Source organism: Ursus americanus, chromosome 2 (assembly GCF_024610735.1).
Source record: "Ursus americanus isolate L20-20 chromosome 2, mUrsAme1.1.p, whole genome shotgun sequence".
NCBI lineage: Eukaryota > Metazoa > Chordata > Mammalia > Carnivora > Ursidae > Ursus > Ursus americanus.
In genome coordinates, this window is record NC_142128.1 from 66,542,805 (window position 1) to 66,562,750 (window position 19,946).

General features: G+C 52.0%; 1 protein-coding gene across 6 annotated transcripts in view; it reads left to right on the plus strand.

Moving 5' to 3' along the window:
• The window catches only part of PIK3C2B (phosphatidylinositol-4-phosphate 3-kinase catalytic subunit type 2 beta), a 61,802-nt gene extending 42,576 nt beyond the window's left edge, over positions 1 to 19,226 (plus strand). For all 6 annotated transcript variants that reach the window (XM_087856796.1, XM_045787558.2, XM_045787559.2 and 3 more), the window contains 18 exons: positions 56 to 244; positions 1,719 to 1,812; positions 1,967 to 2,061; positions 2,519 to 2,699; positions 3,710 to 3,817; positions 4,418 to 4,510; positions 5,307 to 5,436; positions 6,707 to 6,843; positions 10,472 to 10,641; positions 11,137 to 11,293; positions 11,632 to 11,741; positions 12,667 to 12,868; positions 13,258 to 13,382; positions 14,429 to 14,546; positions 16,280 to 16,361; positions 16,748 to 16,854; positions 18,055 to 18,183; positions 18,700 to 19,226. In XM_087856796.1, coding sequence (XP_087712922.1) covers positions 56 to 244; positions 1,719 to 1,812; positions 1,967 to 2,061; positions 2,519 to 2,699; positions 3,710 to 3,817; positions 4,418 to 4,510; positions 5,307 to 5,436; positions 6,707 to 6,843; positions 10,472 to 10,641; positions 11,137 to 11,293; positions 11,632 to 11,741; positions 12,667 to 12,868; positions 13,258 to 13,382; positions 14,429 to 14,546; positions 16,280 to 16,361; positions 16,748 to 16,854; positions 18,055 to 18,183; positions 18,700 to 18,888 — 2,416 coding nt within the window. In that variant the 3' untranslated portion in view covers positions 18,889 to 19,226. The remainder of the gene's footprint in view (positions 1 to 55; positions 245 to 1,718; positions 1,813 to 1,966; positions 2,062 to 2,518; positions 2,700 to 3,709; positions 3,818 to 4,417; positions 4,511 to 5,306; positions 5,437 to 6,706; positions 6,844 to 10,471; positions 10,642 to 11,136; positions 11,294 to 11,631; positions 11,742 to 12,666; positions 12,869 to 13,257; positions 13,383 to 14,428; positions 14,547 to 16,279; positions 16,362 to 16,747; positions 16,855 to 18,054; positions 18,184 to 18,699) is intronic.
• The last annotated feature ends 720 nt before the right edge of the window (positions 19,227 to 19,946 follow it).

Consider the following 19,946-nt stretch of genomic DNA (forward strand, 5'->3'; position numbering starts at 1 on the left):
CTCCCCTGTGGCTGACAGTGCCCTCCCTCACCTCCCCTGCAACCCCCACCCGCAGGCTCACGGATGCCGACAAGAAGCGCCTGTGGGAGAAGCGATACTATTGCCATTTGGAGGTGAGCTCACTCCCCCTGGTGCTCGCCAGCGCCCCCAGCTGGGAGTGGGCTTGCCTGCCCGACATCTATGCTCTCCTGAAGCAGTGGACCCACATGAACCACCAGGACGCCCTGGGGCTCCTGCATGCCACGTGAGTTGTAACACCCACCTTCCCTTGACCACGAGTCCTTCCAGAAGCCAGGGCTTGGCACTGCCCACCACTAGCCTGAGCCAGTCCTGGGGAAAATGGTCAAGTGGGCTAGGAAATTCAGGGCATCTTCGCTTCTTTTTGTTGCTTTTTCTTTGTCTCCTTTCCCTGCGGCGTTACATTATGAACGTTTTCCAAGCATACTACAAAACCGAAGATTTTACAGTGGACATCCGTGTACCTGCTACCTAGATTCTAACCATTTTAACTATTTGCTCTATTTGCTTTCTTGTGCGTATACCCTTCCATCCAACCGTCAGTCCATCTTGCGTTTTTGATGCATTTCAGTGTAAGTTGCAGACATCATTACCTCCCTCTAAATGCTTCAGCGTATGTGTATCATTGACTGGAACTCAACATTTGTTGGTTTGCTTTTTTCTTTTGAGGCAAAATTTACTATAAGGAAATGCCTAAGCCTTACCTGTACATTGGCTGAGTCTTGACACGTGCACACCCCTGGGTGACCCAAACCTTACCACTTCGTTTGACTTTAACAGTCGTCTTTTCCCTCTTTCCCTCAGAAGGGTTTTCTGGGGATGTGCTCCTCCCAGTTTCAGGCCCCTGGGCTGCTTTTTCCAGATGGTGCCCAGTGTTCTTGGCTTCTTGCTTGCTGCTTTTGGTAATTGAACTGTACCCAATCCATGTGTCTTGCCTTCGGGACTTTTTGAGACCACGTCTTTGCTAATCTCTGCTCAACTAAACTCTGCCACGGGGTACTAGCTTATATAAAACTCCATGAGTCTCTGTTCTTCACCTGGCTGGCTTTGTGTTAAAGGATGGTACCATCACACTTTAATCCACGTAAGGGTTCTTTGGTGACAGGAATTTCTAGCACAGTAGGGGTTGAGGAAAAGATTTTCAGGAATGGGGTTGAAGACTTGTCCAGTTTTTCTTTCTTTCTTTCTTTCTTTCTTTCTTTCTTTCTTTCTTTCTTTCTTTCTTTCTTTCTTTCTTTCAAGATTTTATTTATTTATTTGACAGAGAGAGCGAAACAGCCAGCGAGAGAGGGAACACAAGCAGGGGGAGTGGGAGAGGAAGAAGCAGGCTCCCAGTGGAGGAGCCTGATGTGGGGCTCAATCCCAGAATGCAGGGATCACGCCCTGAGCCGAAGGAAGACGCTTAACGACTGAGCCACCCAGGCGCCCCTCTCCAGTTTTCTTTAAATCATACAAGGAATGGAAGTGGCCACCGTCCTGTTCCTCCATGGCCCCATGCCAGCTCTGACCAGGGGACAGAGCCATTCTCAAGGGTTGCTATCCAGACAAAGTGCTAGGGATTCTTCTAGTGGCTTTGGCAGATTCTGAGGGACCTTGCCTTTTCTCCACCCATGTCTCTGAAGCCCAGCTGTGAGCGTGCTTGGTCACTTCTGTGCCGAGACTGCAGCTGGGGTGTCAGGGGGCTGGGCTCTGTTTTGCAGCTTCCCGGACCAGGAGGTACGACGGATGGCCGTCCAGTGGATCGGCTCACTGTCGGATGCTGAGCTCCTCGACTACTTGCCTCAGCTCGTGCAGGTGGGTGGACCGGCCTTCCGTCTGGTTCTGATGATCCCTCCCCTGGCCCCAAGTCCGTCGGCATTCTTGCAGAACCCAGGGTCCCCGGCGGGATAGTGGCAGGTGTAGACTGCAGGCAGTCCATATAGCCTCCTGTTCCCTTTCCCCTAAACAGGCCCTGAAGTACGAGTGTTACCTGGACAGCCCCTTGGTGCGCTTCCTCCTGAAACGAGCCGTCTCTGACTTGAGAGTGACTCACTACTTCTTCTGGTAAGCCACGTGTGAAGAGGGGGGAGGCAGACGTGCGTCCTCGGCTCAGGAGTATTTTACTCTTCCGTGTACGGGGTAGGGAGCTCAGCCATCGGGGTTCCAGGATGTTGCTGACTTCCAGGTGGCCACGGGCTAGCCCTGTTTCCCCCGGGGAGGGTCTCAGTCCCCAAGGGACAGTGGATCATCGGTGGCCCTCCTTTCCATCCACACGTGGCAGAAATAGGAGAAAGGAGCCACAGAGGGGCTTTGAGCTCTGATTGAGGCAGGGAGGGCACAGACTGGGATCGGAAGGAACACTTCAGTATGAGCTGCGCTCACAGAGGCTGTTTTCCCTCCCGGTCTTGGGGTGGGTTTTCTGGGGAGCTGCAGCGGTGTCTGGCCCCTGCCCGCCATTCCACACACCCTTGCCGGCGATCCCAAGTGTCCCGACCCCCTCCCTGCTCCCTTTGCCTTGCAGGCTCCTGAAGGACGGCCTCAAAGACTCTCAGTTCAGCATCCGCTACCAGTACCTGCTGGCGGCCTTGCTGTGCTGCTGCGGCAAGGGGCTGCGAGAGGAGTTTAACCGCCAGTGCTGGCTCGTCAATACCCTGGCCAAGCTGGCCCAGCAGGTCCGCGAGGCTGCCCCATCCGCGCGGCAGGTGAGGGAGGCGGAGCCGCCTCTACCCGTTTCTGGTCCCAGGCTTGTGTAACCAATCATTAATTCCTTCGCCGTCCTCACCGGCAGGATGGCACTTGACCGTCTCCGATTTAAGGGCTGGGAGGAGGGGACTCTGTCTCTAACCTACAGGCCACAAATTGAGAGTCTGCAAGCTGGATACAGCCCATGGATGTGCTTTGGTTGGCTTGCAAAGTATTACCGTGTTTATGTAACTGTTCGCTTGAAAGGCTAAGCACATTTGTATATGTTGTTCACTACACAAGAGCACCCAGCTGGAGAGGGCAAGTGTGGGCTGAAATCCAGTCCTATTTTGTTCAGTAGGCTGTGAGCCATAGCTCAGGGCTGCTGTTACCCAGAGCAGGGACCTTTACTGTTTGTATAACCGGGCTGTATTAGGCCAACAGTGTTCCTGGTTACTAACATTTAAAAATTGGGAGAATTTAGGGGCCTCTGGGTGGCTTAGTTGGTGAAGCATCTGCCTTTGGCTCAGGTCGTGGTCCTGGGGTCCTGGGTTTGAGCCCTGCATCGGGCTTCCTGCTCAGAGCAGGGAGCCTGCTTCTCTCTCTGCCCCTCTCACACGCCCCCCTCGCTCATGCTCTCTCTCTCTCTAATAAATAAATAAAATCTTGAAAAAAATGTGTAGACTTTAAAGTCCAGATTGTTGGCTTTTCTTGGCAATGTCCCGAACAGAACCATCCCCTTGAGATGCACCTGTTCCCTCAGTTGGTTGTGGCCTGCCTCACACCATGGTGTCATCTGCGTCGGCTCTGTAAGCCGTCTGGGCTTGCTGCCCTTGCACTGTCCCCGGTGCGACACCCCAGGCTGCAGTAGTTTTCCCTCTTCACAGTCTCCTGCGGGTTGTCCACACTTCTCCGGTGGTAGTTCTCATCCCAGCCATTACTGGGCGCCCACCCCTGGGAGAGGCCTGGTTCTGAGGAGAGCTTATGGGCACCCCCCTCACCCCTGCTTTCCTTCTCCCCTCCCTCTCAGGGGATCCTCCGCACGGGCCTGGAGGAGGTGAGGCAGTTCTTCGCCCTGATCGGCTCCTGCCGCCTGCCCCTCAGCCCTAGTCTGCTGGTTAAGGGCATCGTGCCCAGGGTGAGTGACTGGTGGGTTTGGGGCTCTTGGGACAGGGAGGGCTCAGTGGAGGCGAAGTCCTCCCACCCTGGTTATTGAGAGGAGGAAGAGAGGCATATTTGGGGCCTCTTTCCAGCTCTAGTATTTATGGACTTTTGCCTGACAGCTGCGCAAAGTGGAGGAATTGGGTCGGGGGCTGGGTAAGTGTCTCTTCTGATGATACAGGACCCAGGCAGGTGATAATGACCACAGCTGTCACCTGCACCGCTGAGCACCGCCTCTGTGCCACACTGTTCTGAGTGCTTTACACCAGTTATCACATCTTATGCTCACAACTCTCGCGAAGTTGGTCCTGTTGGGAGCCCCATTTTACAGAGGAGTAGACTGAGGGTTAGATGGGAGTCACGTCCTGCTAGGTTGTATGCCGAACGCACCGAAGGCATGAGAGAGTGCTTGCCGGAGCCAAGGCTGTAACAAACTGGCACAGGGGAAGGAAGGAGCGCGGGCTCCCGAGGAATCTGGCAGAAACTACAAGCAGGCGGACCAGCAGCAGCAGCTTGACCCGTGGTGCAGAGGGCATCTTCCTTCCTGACCCTTGTCACTCCCTCTCTCCCATGGCAGGACTGTTCCTACTTCAACTCCAACGCTGTCCCCCTCAAGCTGTCCTTCCAAAATGTGGATCCACTGGGTGAGAACATCCGTGTCATCTTCAAGGTGAGGACACGTCGTGAGCCTGGGGATGGTAAAGGTGGTAGAGGGAGGGGAAAAGTGGGTTGAAGGGGGGCGGGAGCAGCCCCAGCACGGGCCTCTTCCTCCATTCTACCATTTTCACGTGTGAAAGATTATCAGGTGACTGTGGAAATAGACTAATTCTACATGGCCCCAGCGGGCTAGGAACAGAATGTTGGCAGGTGTAGTGAGGCAACTGGCAGCTCAGTATACAGAGTACTTTCTAGGAGGCAAAAGTACCCAGACAACGAATGGATACAGTGGTAATCTGCTCGTACCCGAGGGTGTTCAAACAGAGGCTGAATGGCTACATGGCAGCAATGTTGAGAAGGAACTTAAGCGAACAGGTGCAGGTTGGACTAGGTGAACCCTAAGGTCCATCCTAACTGATGCGCCCAGACAGCCATGATTCTGAGAAGTAATCCATAGTCTGAGAGCGTGTAATACTAGCAGGAGAGAGGTGATGCACATGGGCCACTATATAGTGGCTGTGTGTCAGTTCCAAATCCAAGGTACAGATACTCAAGTTTTAAAAAGTCTTGACGATCAGGAATCTAAATTCAGTTCAGATGGGATGTGGGGTTGAAGAAAGAGCCGGAACGCCGCAGGGGCAGATGCGATGGCTCGCCCGCCTCCGGTCGTTTGACCTGGTGTGAGCCGAGAAGGGAGGTGGGAGAACTGGGCAGTCCCCTGTCGCTGTTTGGGCCCAGGTGGCTCTCTTGGAGCATCTGGGAGCCAGGGGAGGCGATGGAGATGAGCTCTGGTCACTTTCTTCATCCAGTGCGGGGACGACCTTCGCCAGGACATGCTAACCCTGCAGATGATTCGCATCATGAGCAAGATCTGGGTCCAGGAGGGGCTGGACATGCGCATGGTCATTTTCCGCTGCTTCGCCACTGGCCGGGGGAGAGGTCAGTTGGGAATGGGGGGGCTGCGAGCCAGCAGCTGGTGTGCAGGGCACCCCTTTGCTTCCAGCCCTTCTCCCCTTCCCCAGCATGAGTTCTGTACGTCTCCAGAAAACCAGAACCGGCAAGGTTATTTCAGTAGAAGCTGTGGAAGGGCATCAAAAAAAGGAAGGCAGGGCAGAGAGAGGAACCGGAATAAGTCAAACAGACTTGGTGACAGAACCACCAGCTGTGTGGTGTGGACTTGGCGTCCTGATTCAAACCAACCAGCTGTGAAAAGGTAGTTTTTGAGACAATAGGGGGAAATGTAAGTATAGACTGGGTTAAAGAATGATCATTAATGTGGGGGGTATGCTAATGGCCTGGTGGTTATGTCCTCGTTAGTTGTACTTGAAATACATTTGTGAGGGAAATGACATGTCTGGGATTTGTAAGGGGGCCCCTGGCTGGCTTGGTCAGTAGAGCTTGTGACTTGATCTCAGGGTTGTGAGTTCAAGCCCCACATTGGACTCAGAGTTTACTTAAAAAAAAAAAAAAGGTACTTCAGTAAGGAGGGAAAAAACAGGGTTGGCTGAGTGACATAGGCAAAACAAGCTCAGCAAAATGTTCATAATTTTTCAAACTGGGTAATGCTTATGTGTGAATTCATGATCCCATTCCTACTCGTGCGTGTGTGTATGTGTGTGTGTGTGTGTGTGTGTGTATAAAAACATATAAAATGTTCATACAGGGGCGCCTGGGTGGCTCAGTCGGTTGAGCATCTGCCTTTGGTTCAGGTCATGATCCAAAAGGGTCCTCGGATTGAGCCCCACATCGGGCTCCTTGCTCAGCAGGGAGCCTGCTTCTCCCTCTCCCTCTGCCTGCCTCTCCTGCTGCTTGTGCTCTGTCTCTCTCTCTTCCTGTCAAATCAATAAATATAATCTTTAAAAATATATTCATACATATATATGAATATGTATGAATATATATGAACATTGTTCATATATGTATGTATACACACACACACACACGTCTGAAAATCCTAATAAAAGTTAGAAACAAAAAAGGAAGAGCAGCGATGAACTAGGGAGACCAAGAGCCCCAATGTCCCAGCGTGGAATATGAGGCTTGGAAATGGTATTCCTTCTCCCGCTATCCTTTCCCCCCGATTATCAGACTTTGTCCAAATATCCCGGGCTTCGTTGATAGGGAAGCATCCAGCGAAGCTCCTGTAGTTCTGTCCCCGTAGTCCCCTTGGCTCTGCTCTCGAGTGCCACAGCCACGCCTCCTCTCGCAGGGATGGTAGAGATGATCCCCAATGCCGAGACGCTGCGCAAGATCCAGGTGGAGCACGGGGTGACTGGTTCCTTCAAGGACCGGCCCCTGGCAGACTGGCTGCAGAAACACAACCCTGGGGAGGACGAGTACGAGAAGGTAGGATTGGGGGCGGGGGGGGCGGGGGCGGGGGGCGGCGCGAGGCTGGGGGCGGGGTGTGGCTGTGTGAACACAAGGCCTGCCTGGCTCAGCTGTGTCGGGAAGAAAGAAACACACGTGGCCGGTGGGAGCCTCCACGTGGCTAGGGTTTGGGTCAAATGGCTGTGGTAGGCGGACTGAGAAAACGCCCTGGTGTCCAGCTGGGAAACCTTCGTTGAGTTCGCCTGGCAGATTGAGTTTTGGGAGTAGGAGGGGGGCCACCTGTTGAGAAGCTGCCTGGGTCTCTCCTAATCGTGGCTCCTGTTCAGTTCCTCGGCCTCAGAGGGCTTCAGTGGCACTTTGCACGATGTGACTCAAGATGCACTCAGTTGTTCCCAGTTACGGAGCTGGTTTGGGGCAAGGCTGTAAATAAGCAGGAGCCGCGATTAAGGCTGGATGGGTGACAGAGGTCATAGAAAAGGAGGCTGGCCATTCCTTAGGTGGATCTTTCCCAGGTGGTAGGGCCTTGGTGGCCTGCTGTGGTCCATGGCTTGTCCACGGTTTCATGGCGAGGGAACCAGTCCTAATAACCAACTCATGAAAGAGGAACTATAAGCCAGAATGCCAATTTATTTAACTTCCAAGGGGACCTCGTACTAATGTATATTGATCAGTACATTTTATCCCGGAGGGAAGACCTTATGGACAGCCGAATTGTAATCGGAGTGTTTGTTTAGTGAACATCTAATTAGATGATCCTAGATGGCCTTAAGTGTTTGAGTTCCCCAGGATTTAATAACTGGCCTGCTCTACGCTCTGAAATCTCGTGCCAACTCACCAGCTCTTATGACTTTAAGTATTACCCGTTTGATGACATCTTCCAAAGCCATTCCCTCCTCTCTCCCTCGAGCTGTGTGCTCTGAGCCACATGCTTGCTGGAGGTCTCTACTTGAACTTCACCCATACCTCAGACTCAGTACAGGCAAACCCAATATTTCCGTCTCTCCTTTTCCTGAAGCCTGCTTTTTAGTGTTTCCTATCAGTAAATGGTGTGAGTCCCTGTGTTGTCACCCAGGACAGAGCCGTGGGTCCTCTTCTGCTTCCTTCTGGCTCACCGCTGCTGTACCGAGCCCTGTAGATTCTCCTTCCCCAGCAGCTCTCACATCTGTCCTCTTCTTCCCATTCCTTTCAGCTATGTGCTGTCTGTCCCCTGAACCACTGGGATGCTTCTCCTTCTGTCACCATCTGTGCTTGAAGTCAGAGGTTTTTTTAAATAAAGTATAAACCGCTCATGTCACTCCTTTGCTCTAGGTTCTTCGAAGATTCCCTACGCCCTAAAAGGTCCAACATCCATAGTGTTGCACGCAAAGCCTTTTGTAATCCAGCCCAGCCTACCCCGGCCGTCCCATGCCCCGCAGCTCCCCTCTTATGACAACTTACGCCCCAGCCCAGGAGACTCTTTCTATTTCCCCGATATCTTTAGATGATAGTGTTCCTTCTGCCTGGAAGGCCAGGTGTTCCCTTCCCCATCCCTCAAAACCCACCCTCTCTACATTGCCAATCGCAAGGCCCTCTACCCTTGGAGAGGAGTAATATGGATTCTTTCCTCCCGCCCCTCCACCCCATATACGATTTACCACTAACATGGATTCTTCAGGTATCAAATGGCCACCACGCAAGGGGCACTGTGCTTGGTGCTGGACTTAGTCTTCCGGCCAATGTAATAAAAAGTCATAATAAATATGATAGAAGGCTGCCCAACAAGAACGTACGGAGAAACTCACTCTGTGTCTTTGTGCTTAATATCAGTCTTCCAAAGGCAGCCTGTCGGCTCTTCTTGACTTTCTGCTAGAATAGTGCTGGTCGTTTCTTCTGCTGACTTCCAGTAGGAAAGAACTAGAGCCGTTTGTCTCCTGGCCACTCCCTGAGCAAAGGGAGTTGCCCACATCCTTCAAGTGAAAACCCCTTAAATCAGGAGAGCTCCCTTGGTCTGGTGAGACTTCCCGCAGCTCACACTCCACATAACTTAGGTAATGAGACCCGAGTCATTTACCCACAGCCATATAGCTCTTTTGTGAGTCAAGATAGGATGCATTCCAGGTAGGGGCGCCTGGCTCGCTCAGTCGGTAGAGCGTGCGGCTCTTGATCCTCGGGGTTGTGGGTTCGAGCCCCACGTGGGGTGTAGCGATTACTTCAAAATAAAATACTAAAAAAAGAAGAAGAAGAAGAATGCATTTCAGGTGGAAAGAATATCTGTGGAAGGAAGACAAGTTGATGGAGGTGAGGGTCAAGACCGGGAAGTGATGGATTGTACTTCTTACTGAGTGGTTTCTCTTCATTCGTCTGTTTCCCTGTCCTGGAAATAGTCCTTTCCTTCCAGAAGGTGCATTCTGTGATTTCTTTATAGACTTTCTGTTCTTAGATTCCTGTGGACTCGCCATCTGGTTTAATTAGACAAGTGAGTGGGCAGGGGGTTCTGTGTGGCTAGTTTTTCGTTTTTTGTTTTTTTTCTTCCCCGTGTGGCTAGTTTTGAAAGAGGCCTCGTGGATGGCCATGGAGCTGCTGGGAGATAAGACCCCTAGAACCTGGGGAGAGAAAAGAGTGAGGGGGGTGGCAGTGGGGCTGTCGGGGCTCAATGGGGGAGGAGTCTGCGGGAGCTGGAGGGCTTGGGACTCCAGGCCCTGAAGGATGAGGAGGAAATTTGTAGAGAGAGGCAGGAAGGGCACACATTCCCCATCTGGGAAGCTTTCTCTCGTCTCAAGTCTGTACATTCCTTGTTGGCGATGCCGGTTTTTGCCCTCTGTGGATGAGTCTGTCTTGAATTCTTAGAAATTCTGTAAACCTCACAAAGAGGAATCAGAGGGTGAAAGGTATCCGTTTGCTAATTCCATTACTTGTACTTCCTGGAGAGACAGCTAAGGGGACAGATGCCGACCCGATGAAATAAGGTGGATCTAACCCCTTAGCCATCCTCCCTCCTGCTTTAAATTTAAAAATCTCTCTCACACAGTTTACCAGCTAGAGATGTCTGATTTTCAAGTGTAAACCCCACCCCCCGACCCAGGAGTGTCAAACTGCCTCAGCTCTTCTTTGGAGTGAAGTGACTTTAATTAGATTAGCATTTAGCTGATACCAAGAACCCTGGGAATGGGAGGTGTCTATGGGGCAGGGAGAAGCCTGGAGAATTCTGAGGAGGGTCAGGAAGGGACCCGGAAGTTGGCCGCCTCAGGGCTTTGCTTGAGCTGAGCCGGTCACAACTGTTGGGGAATGTGGTAAACATCCGTCTTCCTGTCTATTAAGGTCTCTTCAGTTGGGGCCGGTCAAGTCAGGGCTCCCAGATGAGTTCACTATCTTTCCAAGTCAGTCTCCCTAGAAGAAGGAAAGGTGTAGAAGAAGATGGATGGCAGATAAAGTGGTGGAGAAACATACACCAGCCTTCCATCCCCTTACAGCCCATAAGACAGGAGAGAGGTGTCTGTGTGTGTGGGGGTGCCCGCTGTGCACGATGAAGGCTGACCTGGCAGGTGACAGGTGCTGTTGGGGCTCCTGAGGGAAACAGCAGGGCTGGCTGGGTTGTCTGGCCGTGGCCCTTGCAGTCCCTCGGAGCCACTTTCCGTCCTCTCCTCCCATCTGCCTGCCTTCCCCTCAGGCTGTGGAGAACTTCATCTACTCCTGTGCCGGCTGCTGCGTGGCCACGTACGTCTTGGGCATCTGTGACCGGCACAATGACAACATCATGCTGAAGACCACCGGCCACATGTTCCACATAGACTTTGGCCGCTTCCTGGGCCACGCTCAGATGTTCGGCAACATCAAGCGGTAAGTGGTCTCCTGAAGCCAGGCCGCACGTGGAGGGCAGGGAGGTCCGCAGAAGGGGTTCCGAGCTGAACACAGGCCTGTCTTGGAAGGGGGCTGCACTTGAGCCCCTGGGCTGAGCAGCTTTGGAGAAGAGAAGGCTGAGAAAGAGGTCAAGTCTTTGCAGGGCCTTACAGAAGAATGGGGGACCAGCTCTTCTCCCTCCCTGCTGAGGCCTGAGCAAAGGCAAATGAGCCCAAACCACAGCAAAAGGGAATACAGTTAGCTATCCAGGAAAACAATATTGGTAGCTCACAGACAAGGAATCAGTGAAGGACGTCTCTGGGGGTCTTTTGAGGTTAAGGTAGGAAAAGCAAAGAGGGAGCAGGTAGGGAGAGCCCCATCTATCCAGGTTCCCGCAGGTGACGAGGGGAACTGTTCCCTGACGCACCCCACAAGGCAGAGGGCTTCCTCCTCCATGCTGACCTTCTACCTGTATGTTCGTTCCCCTTGGCCCAGGGACCGTGCCCCCTTTGTCTTCACCTCGGATATGGCGTATGTCATCAACGGGGGCGACAAGCCTTCCAGCCGCTTCCATGATTTTGTTGACCTTTGCTGCCAAGCCTACAACCTCATTCGCAAGCACACCCACCTCTTCCTCAACCTCCTGGGCCTGGTGAGGAGCTCATCCCTTTCTGAACCCATCCTTCTTATCATCTGGCACCAACTTTAAGGCTCCCCTGTCTTGCTTCAAAGGCTTTTTGGAGGTCTACTTCTCTGAGGTCTAGATAAAGGCAGGGCACAGACTACTGGGAACAGTGGTGTCTGTGCGGTGTCTGACTTCCTGCCCCAGCCCCTCCATTCTTGTGGCCTTCCAGCCACTGCCCACAGCATCCATCTGCCACCCCCTAGGAGGGTTAGGGAGCCTCGCTGTAGAAAGTCTTGCCCTATGGGGGGAAGGAGCAAGAATTTCTGGTTAAAGGTGCCCTCTCTCCATCTTCGCTTTCCTTCTAGATGCTGTCCTGTGGGATCCCCGAGCTCTCAGACCTGGAGGACCTCAAATACGTGTATGATGCTCTGAGGCCGCAGGACACAGAAGCCAATGCCACTACCTACTTCACCAGGTAACGCCCCGAGCCCAAAACAGCCCCACCCCCCCACCCCCCCACCCCCCGCAAGTCATTCATTCCCAGGCTGCCCGATGGGGAGGAGTAGGGCTCGGGAAACGGGAAAGCTCTGCTCAGATGGCAGAGCCCAGAGCTGACTCCATGTGCTTGTTGTCCTAACTTTGCCTCTGACTTAGGGAAGCCACCTGACTTCTCTGACTCCGTGTTCTGTCTGTATTTTGGGGCTCACCTTTGTGCATGGAGCTATTGCAGTCTCTTACATTCTTGCCAGGTCTTGGTCAAAGACTTTGTTTCTGGGACGAACATGGATTTTTCTTAGTCCTTAGCTCTCTGGATCAGAACCCTTGCACTTACCAAAACACGGAATTCCATGGTTCCATTTTCCCATACTTGACAATGTTTGTAGGCACATGGTATGAAACCAAGGACGTGTCTCTGTACTCACGTCTACAGTTCTGTCCGTGTAGGCGAGGCCTCTGTTTTATCATCCACTCTTTTTGGAACTTGGCCAGCTAAATTTTCTCCGTTGTTCTCACATAGAACCTCTCCTTTTGATCTGAATTCTTTAGATTGAATGGTGCTTGGTGAGGTTCCCTTGTACTGGAGGTCTACTGTATGTAGACATTTTCATGCCGACCGTGTGCTGGAATCCCTAATTCCTTCCTACCGTGGTTTAACGGTCTTTGGCTCAGGAGGGCAGCAAGGGGAGATAAGACCCCAGGATTCACATGAACAAATGGCATGTAGATAATTGGGTGCCAGTCAAGCACCCTATAAGGATAGTACACAGGGAAAATGATTCTGTCTGAGCTGAGGGTTAGTCTCAGGTGTCAGGGGATAGTCGTTGCGATCGCTGTGTCCAAGCAGTGGGGACTTGGGTCCGTGGTTACATCCTTTTCTCCCCATCCTCCTGTACCAACAGGTTGATTGAGTCCAGCCTGGGCAGCGTAGCCACAAAGCTCAATTTTTTCATCCATAACCTGGCTCAGATGAAGTTCACGGGCTCAGACGACCGGCTGACCCTTTCCTTTGCCCCCCGAACACACACACTCAAGAGCTCTGGCCGCATCAGTGATGTTTTTCTCTGCCGCCACGAGAAGATTTTCCACCCCAACAAGGGCTACGTAAGTGTTTTCTCCCATCTGACCCTGTCTTGCTCCCCACCGCCCCCAGCATATTGGGGTTCTGACTGTCTCTTCCCATCTGCACGGTGGGCATCCCGTGCACAGACTGAGCCTCTCCCCTGGGCGAGTAGGCTGCTGGAATCAGGGAGCCGAATTGGGTGGTTGCCCCGTCTGGGTCGAGGGTCCTATGAAACATGTGCAGGACAAATGTACATCTGTATCTTCTCCTTTGGAGATACTTTTGCCCTTTTCCTTCTAGAAAGTGGACTCCCCCAACACATACGTACACCCACATGCACACACCCCTTCCCTCTTCTGTTCCCTTACCCACTCCGTTCATTGGGTGCACGGGGTTTGGCAGGTATGCTCTAAGACTTGGACCTTTGCAGGTTTATGTGGTAAAGGTGATGCGAGAGAACGCTCATGAGGCCACTTACATCCAACGGACGTTTGAGGAGTTCCAGGAATTACACAATAAACTGCGGCTGCTCTTTCCTTCTTCCCAGCTGCCCAGGTAGCTGCCCCCTTTCCTCTCTGCACCGGGACATCCCGGGGAGGGAGAACCGGTAGGGGCTGGCAGGACTGCAGGATCCCGAAACTACCCTTTCTTAAGATCTGCTTGGTTTTCTTGGCCTGGTCATGAGTGCGGTAACACATGCGCCCCCTGCTGGCGGGGATCTCCTGACTTAGTCCAGCCTGGAAAATGAGCGTAGGTCCACCTGCTGGGAGAGAAAACTGGGGCTAAAAGCAGAGGACTTACTGGATCTGAAGATGTTTCAAAGTTTTGGGTTTTTTGGGTTTTTTTTTTTTATCTTTTAAAGAGTAAAAGATAAATAGAAAACAAAATTTGGCATATACATATGACGGAATATTATTCAGTCTTAAAAAGAAGGAAATTCTGACACGTGCTACAACATGGATGAACCTTGAGGCCATTATGCTCAGTGAAATAAGCCAATCACAAAAAGACAAATAGTGTAATATTCCACTTATATGAGTCTCTAGAGTAGTCAGATTCCTAGAGATCAAAAGCGGAATGGTGGTCTCCAGGGCTTGGAGGGAGGGAGGAACAGGGAGCTGTTTAATGGGTACAGAGTTTAGTTGTGCAAGTTGAAAGAGTTCTGGAGATGGACGGTGGTGAGGGTCACACAACAGTGTGTATCTAATACCACCAGTGAACTGTAGTGTTTAAGATGGTAAATTTTATGTTCTGTGTATGTCATCACACATTTTTTAAAAGGGGTTTTCAAATGAATTTTTTACTTTGATGGGGAAAACTGTGGGCTCCTCCAAGGGCCCCGAGGCACTTCTGGGGAGCCCTAGGACTGCCCAACAGCTTGGTTTTCTTGTCCGGGGTTCCTGGAACTGCCGCGTGAGATGCTGCCTGAGGGTGTCGTCGGCGCAGCCCCGGGGAGCCGTGGGAGGAATGGGGCCGGCTGGTGAGAAATGTGGGTCAGGTCGCTGAAAACGCAAATGAAATGTGACAAAAGCCTGCCGCCTCTTCATTTTCTTTCCCCTTGTTGCCTCTCCTGCGTTCCCACGGCCCACCTGCCTCGCCAGCTTCCCTAGTCGCTTCGTGATTGGCCGCTCGCGGGGAGAGGCGGTGGCCGAGCGGCGGAGGGAGGAGTTAAACCGCTACATCCGGCACTTGACCCATGACGCCCCCGAGGTGGCCGAGGTGGGTGGGCTCCCCTCTGTTCCCCGCTGGGGTGTTCGGGGGCGGGGGGTGGGGTGGGTGGGGGATGGGGTAGGGGGAATGTGGGGGAAGCGGGGAGGTCGCGAGCCCCCTGGTGGTCAAGTTCGGAACTTGGCTCTTTGGGTCTGTTTGACTTTGCAGAGGAGGAAGAGGGGGCGGAAGAGGGGGCGGAAGAGCGGGGAGGAAGGAGGGAGGGAGGGTCTTAGCTTCAGCCTCTCGGGTCATGCCCTTAAATGCTGGGCGCTTGGAGAGACATTTATGAGACATTTATCAGAAGCGATCCCAAAGTACTAGGAGTGATCAGAACCTTAGGAAGGAAGGGGTTTTTGAGGAAAAGGAGTTTTTTGAGCAGGTTGAGTATTTACCTAGATTTTTTTTAAACAAATAGTATTACAATTTGGTATTATAATGAGCATAAAAACAAATACAGTCATCAGGAGGCCCACCCCCCTGCCAGATCATCTCACCCCATTTCCATGTTTCCTTCCTATTTGTCTATATGCAAATGTGACTCTTACCATTTTATACTGGTCATTGCTTCAGTATCACTGTATAATGTATTTCTCACTTTGAGTTTATAATAAGCATAACTTTAAATATCTGTACCAAATTAATACTTTGACTTGCAATACCAAAATCTCCTTAATCATTTGCTTCTTGAGACCGATTATGTCCATTTTTTCCCCCACTATTAATGCTAGGATAGGTATTTTCACACATTTTAGTTTTTGTTTTCCCTAACACAGTTAGGAAACATTCTCAGGAAGAGTAGAATATCTGGCTCAGATATTTCTCTGCTTGAAAGGTGTCTGTGTGTCCAGGGGGAAGGGCATGGCAGAGAAGAACAGACTGCTCTTGACCTGATGTGACCTAGGGTTTTTTTTTCCTTTTTAAAAAACTTTTTATTTGAGAACTTTCAAACATACAGAAAAGCAGAGAAACAGTATAATGTGTGCCTATATGTCCATCACCTAAACAGTTACTGTCTCGCCAGATTTGCTTATTTTTGTATAAAGTATCTTTTTATTTTTTAAAGATTTTTATTTATTTATTTGACAGAGAGCAAGAGAGAGCGCACACAAGCATGGGGAGCAGCAGAAGCAAGCTGGAGCAAGGAGCCCGATGTGGGGCTTGATCCCAGAACTCTGGGATCATGACCTGAGCCAAAGGCAGACGCCCAACCGGCTGAGCCACTCAGGTGTCCCTGTATGAAGTATTTTAAAGTCAATCACAGGGACACCTGGGTGGCTCAGTCTGTTAAGTGTCTGCCTTCAGCTCAGGTCATGATCCCAGGGTCCTGGGATGGAGCCCCGCATTGGGCTCCCCGCTCAGTGGGGAGTCTGCTTCTCCTCCTCCCCCTCCCCCTGGCTGCTCTCTCTCTCATATAAATAAAATCTTTTTAAAAAATTAAAAAATAAAATAAAGTCAGTCACAGACAGCGTGACATTCTGTCCCTAAACAGTCACTGTGCAGCTCTGTTCCTGTGTAACTACAGTGCCATCATATCACCCAGTACATAGTCCATATTCAGAGTTTCCCTGTCGTCCCTCGAATTCTTTTTACAGTTGGTTGGTTTCAGCTAAGATCCAAACAAGAAGCACATACTACATTCAGTTGTTCCATTTTATAGGCCTCTTTTAATCGGGAATAGTCCCTTTTTTTTTATGGGGCCGTTGTCTTACTGAAGAATGACTCTGCCTCTGATTTCGTTCCAGTGCGATCTGGTGTACACCTTCTTTCACCCCCTGCCCCGAGATGAGAAGGCTGCGGGCGCCAGCCCCGCTCCCAAGTCCTCAGGTACTCTGCCTTCTCTGACATTCCTGCCAACCTCTCTGAACCTTCCCCAGGGGTAGTTTCTCCCGCCTCCACATCTTCCCAGTTCCCTCTTTCTCTAGAGGATCTGGTTTCCCACTCAGGCTGTGGGGCCCATCGCTCCTCACGCAGGTTTCCCAGGGACAGGATACTCAGTTGGTGATTACACACGCACGTTGGTTGGACCGTCTCAACCCAATTCTAGATCATGTTCACAGACCTCACCTGGCAGTTCCCCCATGGGGTATCAGGACCCCGACATGAAGATACGGGGGTGGAGGGTGGGGAGAAGACAATGGAAACCTCTGCCTGGCACCAGATGGGGACAAAACTGGCCTCATGACCTTTCTTGCGTTTCTTTGACCCTATAGACGGCTCCTGGGCCCGGCCTGTCGGGAAGGTGGGCGGGGAGGTGAAGCTGTCCATCTCCTACAAAAACAATAAACTCTTCATTATGGTCATGCATATCCGGGGCTTGGTAAGTACATGCGCAGTCTTCATTTGGTTCTCTGTCTTTTTCTGGTACTTTTCTGACTTTGGGAAGTAGTCTAATTACTCTGAGCCTTTTTTTTTTTTTAAGGATTTTATTTATTTATTTGAGAGAGAGAGAGGACAAACAGCGGGGAGTGTGGGAGAGGGGCAGAGGGAGAGGGCCCTCAGAGCAGGGAGCCCAACACGGGGCTCAGTCCCAGGACCCCAGGACCATGACCTGAGCCAAAGGCAGACGCTTAACTGATGGAGCCACCCAGGCGCCCCTACTCTGAGCCTTATTAAAATGAAGATAATGCTGGTATCTACCTGGTGGAGTCGGGGGGGTTAAATGAAGAGTGCACACTGGCACCTAGCAGATAGCAGTAAATGCTCTCTGACAACAATAAAGCAGAGGACGGATACTGGGGTGGAGCGAAGCCGTGGCAGTCTTATAGAGAGGTCAGGGAAGCCTTCCTTGACGAGGACGTAGGTACTCGAGCAAAGATGGAAGGAGGTGAGGATTGTTCCAGGCAGAGAGAGCAGTTAAATCCAAAAGCCCTGATGAGTCAGGAGCCTGCCTGGAGTGTGTTGGGAGGTGCAGGGGGCCATTGTGGCTGAAGGCTGCAGAGCAAAGGGGAGAAGAGTGGGTGATGGGGTTGGAGAGGGCACCGCGGACCGGAGCCCGGGTCCCACAGTCAGGACCGTGGCTCTGACCCTGAGTGCGATGGGAACCATGGGAAGGTTTTTGAGCAGAGACATGACAAGATCTAATTTAAGTTTTAAAAGGATCAGGCTGGATGAAGCCCTAATTGGCTGGCCTTCAGCAAGCAGCTTAATCTTCCTGACTCATCTTCCACCTCTTGGGGGTTACCTGGATCAAATGACAAAATAGACAAAGACATTGGGCCAGGCAGGAAGCTATCTAGGGATATGATGGCTCAGTCAAAACGGACCAAGGGATGGCATGCCCCGGGCGTTTGTATGGAAAGTATAAACTGGGTATAATAGGCAGTCACGTTGATGTTTAGTAGGACACCTCCTATTGTCATGGGAGAGCTTTCTCTCAGAATGGAGTGAGCTGGGAAGCACGTTCCTGTGCCTCGCCAGAAGCCAGGTGTGGGGTTGATCACAGGATTGGTGATAAAGACACAGACCTAGGAAACTTTTTTTTTTTTTTAATTTTTTAAAATTTTCATTACCTTCGTAGCAACTGCTCCAGGACGGGAATGACCCAGACCCCTACGTGAAGATTTACCTCCTCCCTGACCCGCAGAAAACCACTAAGAAGAAAACCAAAGTGGCCCGGAAAACCTGCAACCCCACCTACAATGAGATGGTGTGTGGGGAATGTGCTGGAGTAGGGCTGGGGCTAGCAGACTACGCCTGTGTGTGGAAATCAAGTCGTCTTGGAATGCGGCCCCACCCATCCCTTTAAGGACCGTCTGTGGCTGCTCTTCACGTGGCAGCGGCGGGATTGCGTACTCGTGACGTAGACCAGACCCTATGGCCTCAAAAGCCTAAAATATTTCCTGTCTGGCCTTTCTCGTAAACAAGTTTGCTGACCCTTTGTCAGGATTCCACAGCTGAAACGTGGCCTCGGCCCTGTCCCGTGGGGGGTAGGAGTCCTTTGCTGATAATGAGCGGTGGCCTCAGTACAAAGCCCTCACCCGCCTGACCTCTCAGCAAAGAACAAAGTTCTTTAAAACTCTTCTCGGGTTCCGAGTGCCCTCTCTATCCCCTTGGACTCTGGTTGGGGAGCTCAGAGGTCTCAGCGTCGGCCAGATCAAACCCCGACAGACCTAAGCGTCTCCCTCTTCTGTGTCCCCTCTCTTCCCAATCTGTGTGCTCGCAGCTGGTGTACGACGGGATCCCCAAGGGAGACTTGCAGCAGCGGGAGCTGCAGCTGAGCGTGCTGAGCGAGCAAGGATTCTGGGAGAACGTTCTCCTCGGGGAGGTGCACATCCGTCTGCGAGAGCTGGACCTGGCCCAGGAGAAGACTGGCTGGTTCGCACTGGGATCTCGAAGTCATGAGACCTTGTGAGCCCAGCAGAGCCCAAGCCCTCCCCCCTTCCCTGCCCAGGACCCCAGGCTGCTGGGGGGGCCAGGGGAGAGGACTGTTCCCCTGCTTCAGGTGCCCTTTCCTTGCGAAGGGGCAGGGCCCTTGGCGGGCCTCCCCTCTGTCCAGGCGGGTCGGGCCTTTGTGACAGGAGGTAGGGAGAGTGCGATGCTCTCTGCTGTCCCCTCCTCTGCCCAGCGAGCTTGGGTTGGTGGTGGTGAGCAGCCCCTCGGAGGCTGTGAGGTGGCCGCAAAGTTTTAAGTTTACCTTGTGTCAAGGGAGCAATGCCTGGTTTGGGGTGAGTGGGGTGGGCTGTATGAAGTAGCATTTGGGAGGGGGGGAGGGGGGATTATCTTTATTTTTATTTTTAAAAAATGAAATAGTAATGTTGTCCTGACTGGACAGGAAGCCTCGTGAGAAGGGACTTCACATATGCCTCGGAAGGCAAGAGAGGAAGACTATTTGGACTTTTTGTATGATTAAGGTTCTTATTGGACTTTTCCTTAGGTTTTTGTTTGTTTGCTTGTCTGTTTTTCGTTTTTGTTTTTCTATCGATAGGACTTAACTCGGGGAGGGGCCCCGTGGGTCCTTGGTTAGAGCCCTCCCTCTCTGAGGGCTGGTCGGGGAGGGGCAGGGAGGGTGGGTGTGCCGGACCGAGGCCTGCATGGGGCCTTTCTGATTTTTGCCTCCAAAGGAGAGCGATGTGATATCTACGTGTGTAAGGAAGGGCCTTCCGAATGGGGCTCGGCAGAGGACCTGTATTCAGGGACCTGAGCTCTCTCAGGGGGAGTTTTTCTTCTCATCTTCCCCTACTTTGCTAGGACTCGCCCTGAATACTGTCTTCTACCCCTCCATTCTCATGGCCCCCTTGGGGACCATCTGGTCCCTGCAAATATGCCGGGGGTGCTCCTCCATAGGTCTCTCTCCCTTCCTTTTTCTCCGGTAGGGTAAAGTACTGTCTCAGTTTTCAGATTTCCTTCCACCCAAGGGCATCCCGGCCCTGGGCAGGGGCCTCTCAGCTGCAGATGCCAGGGGGATCCCGT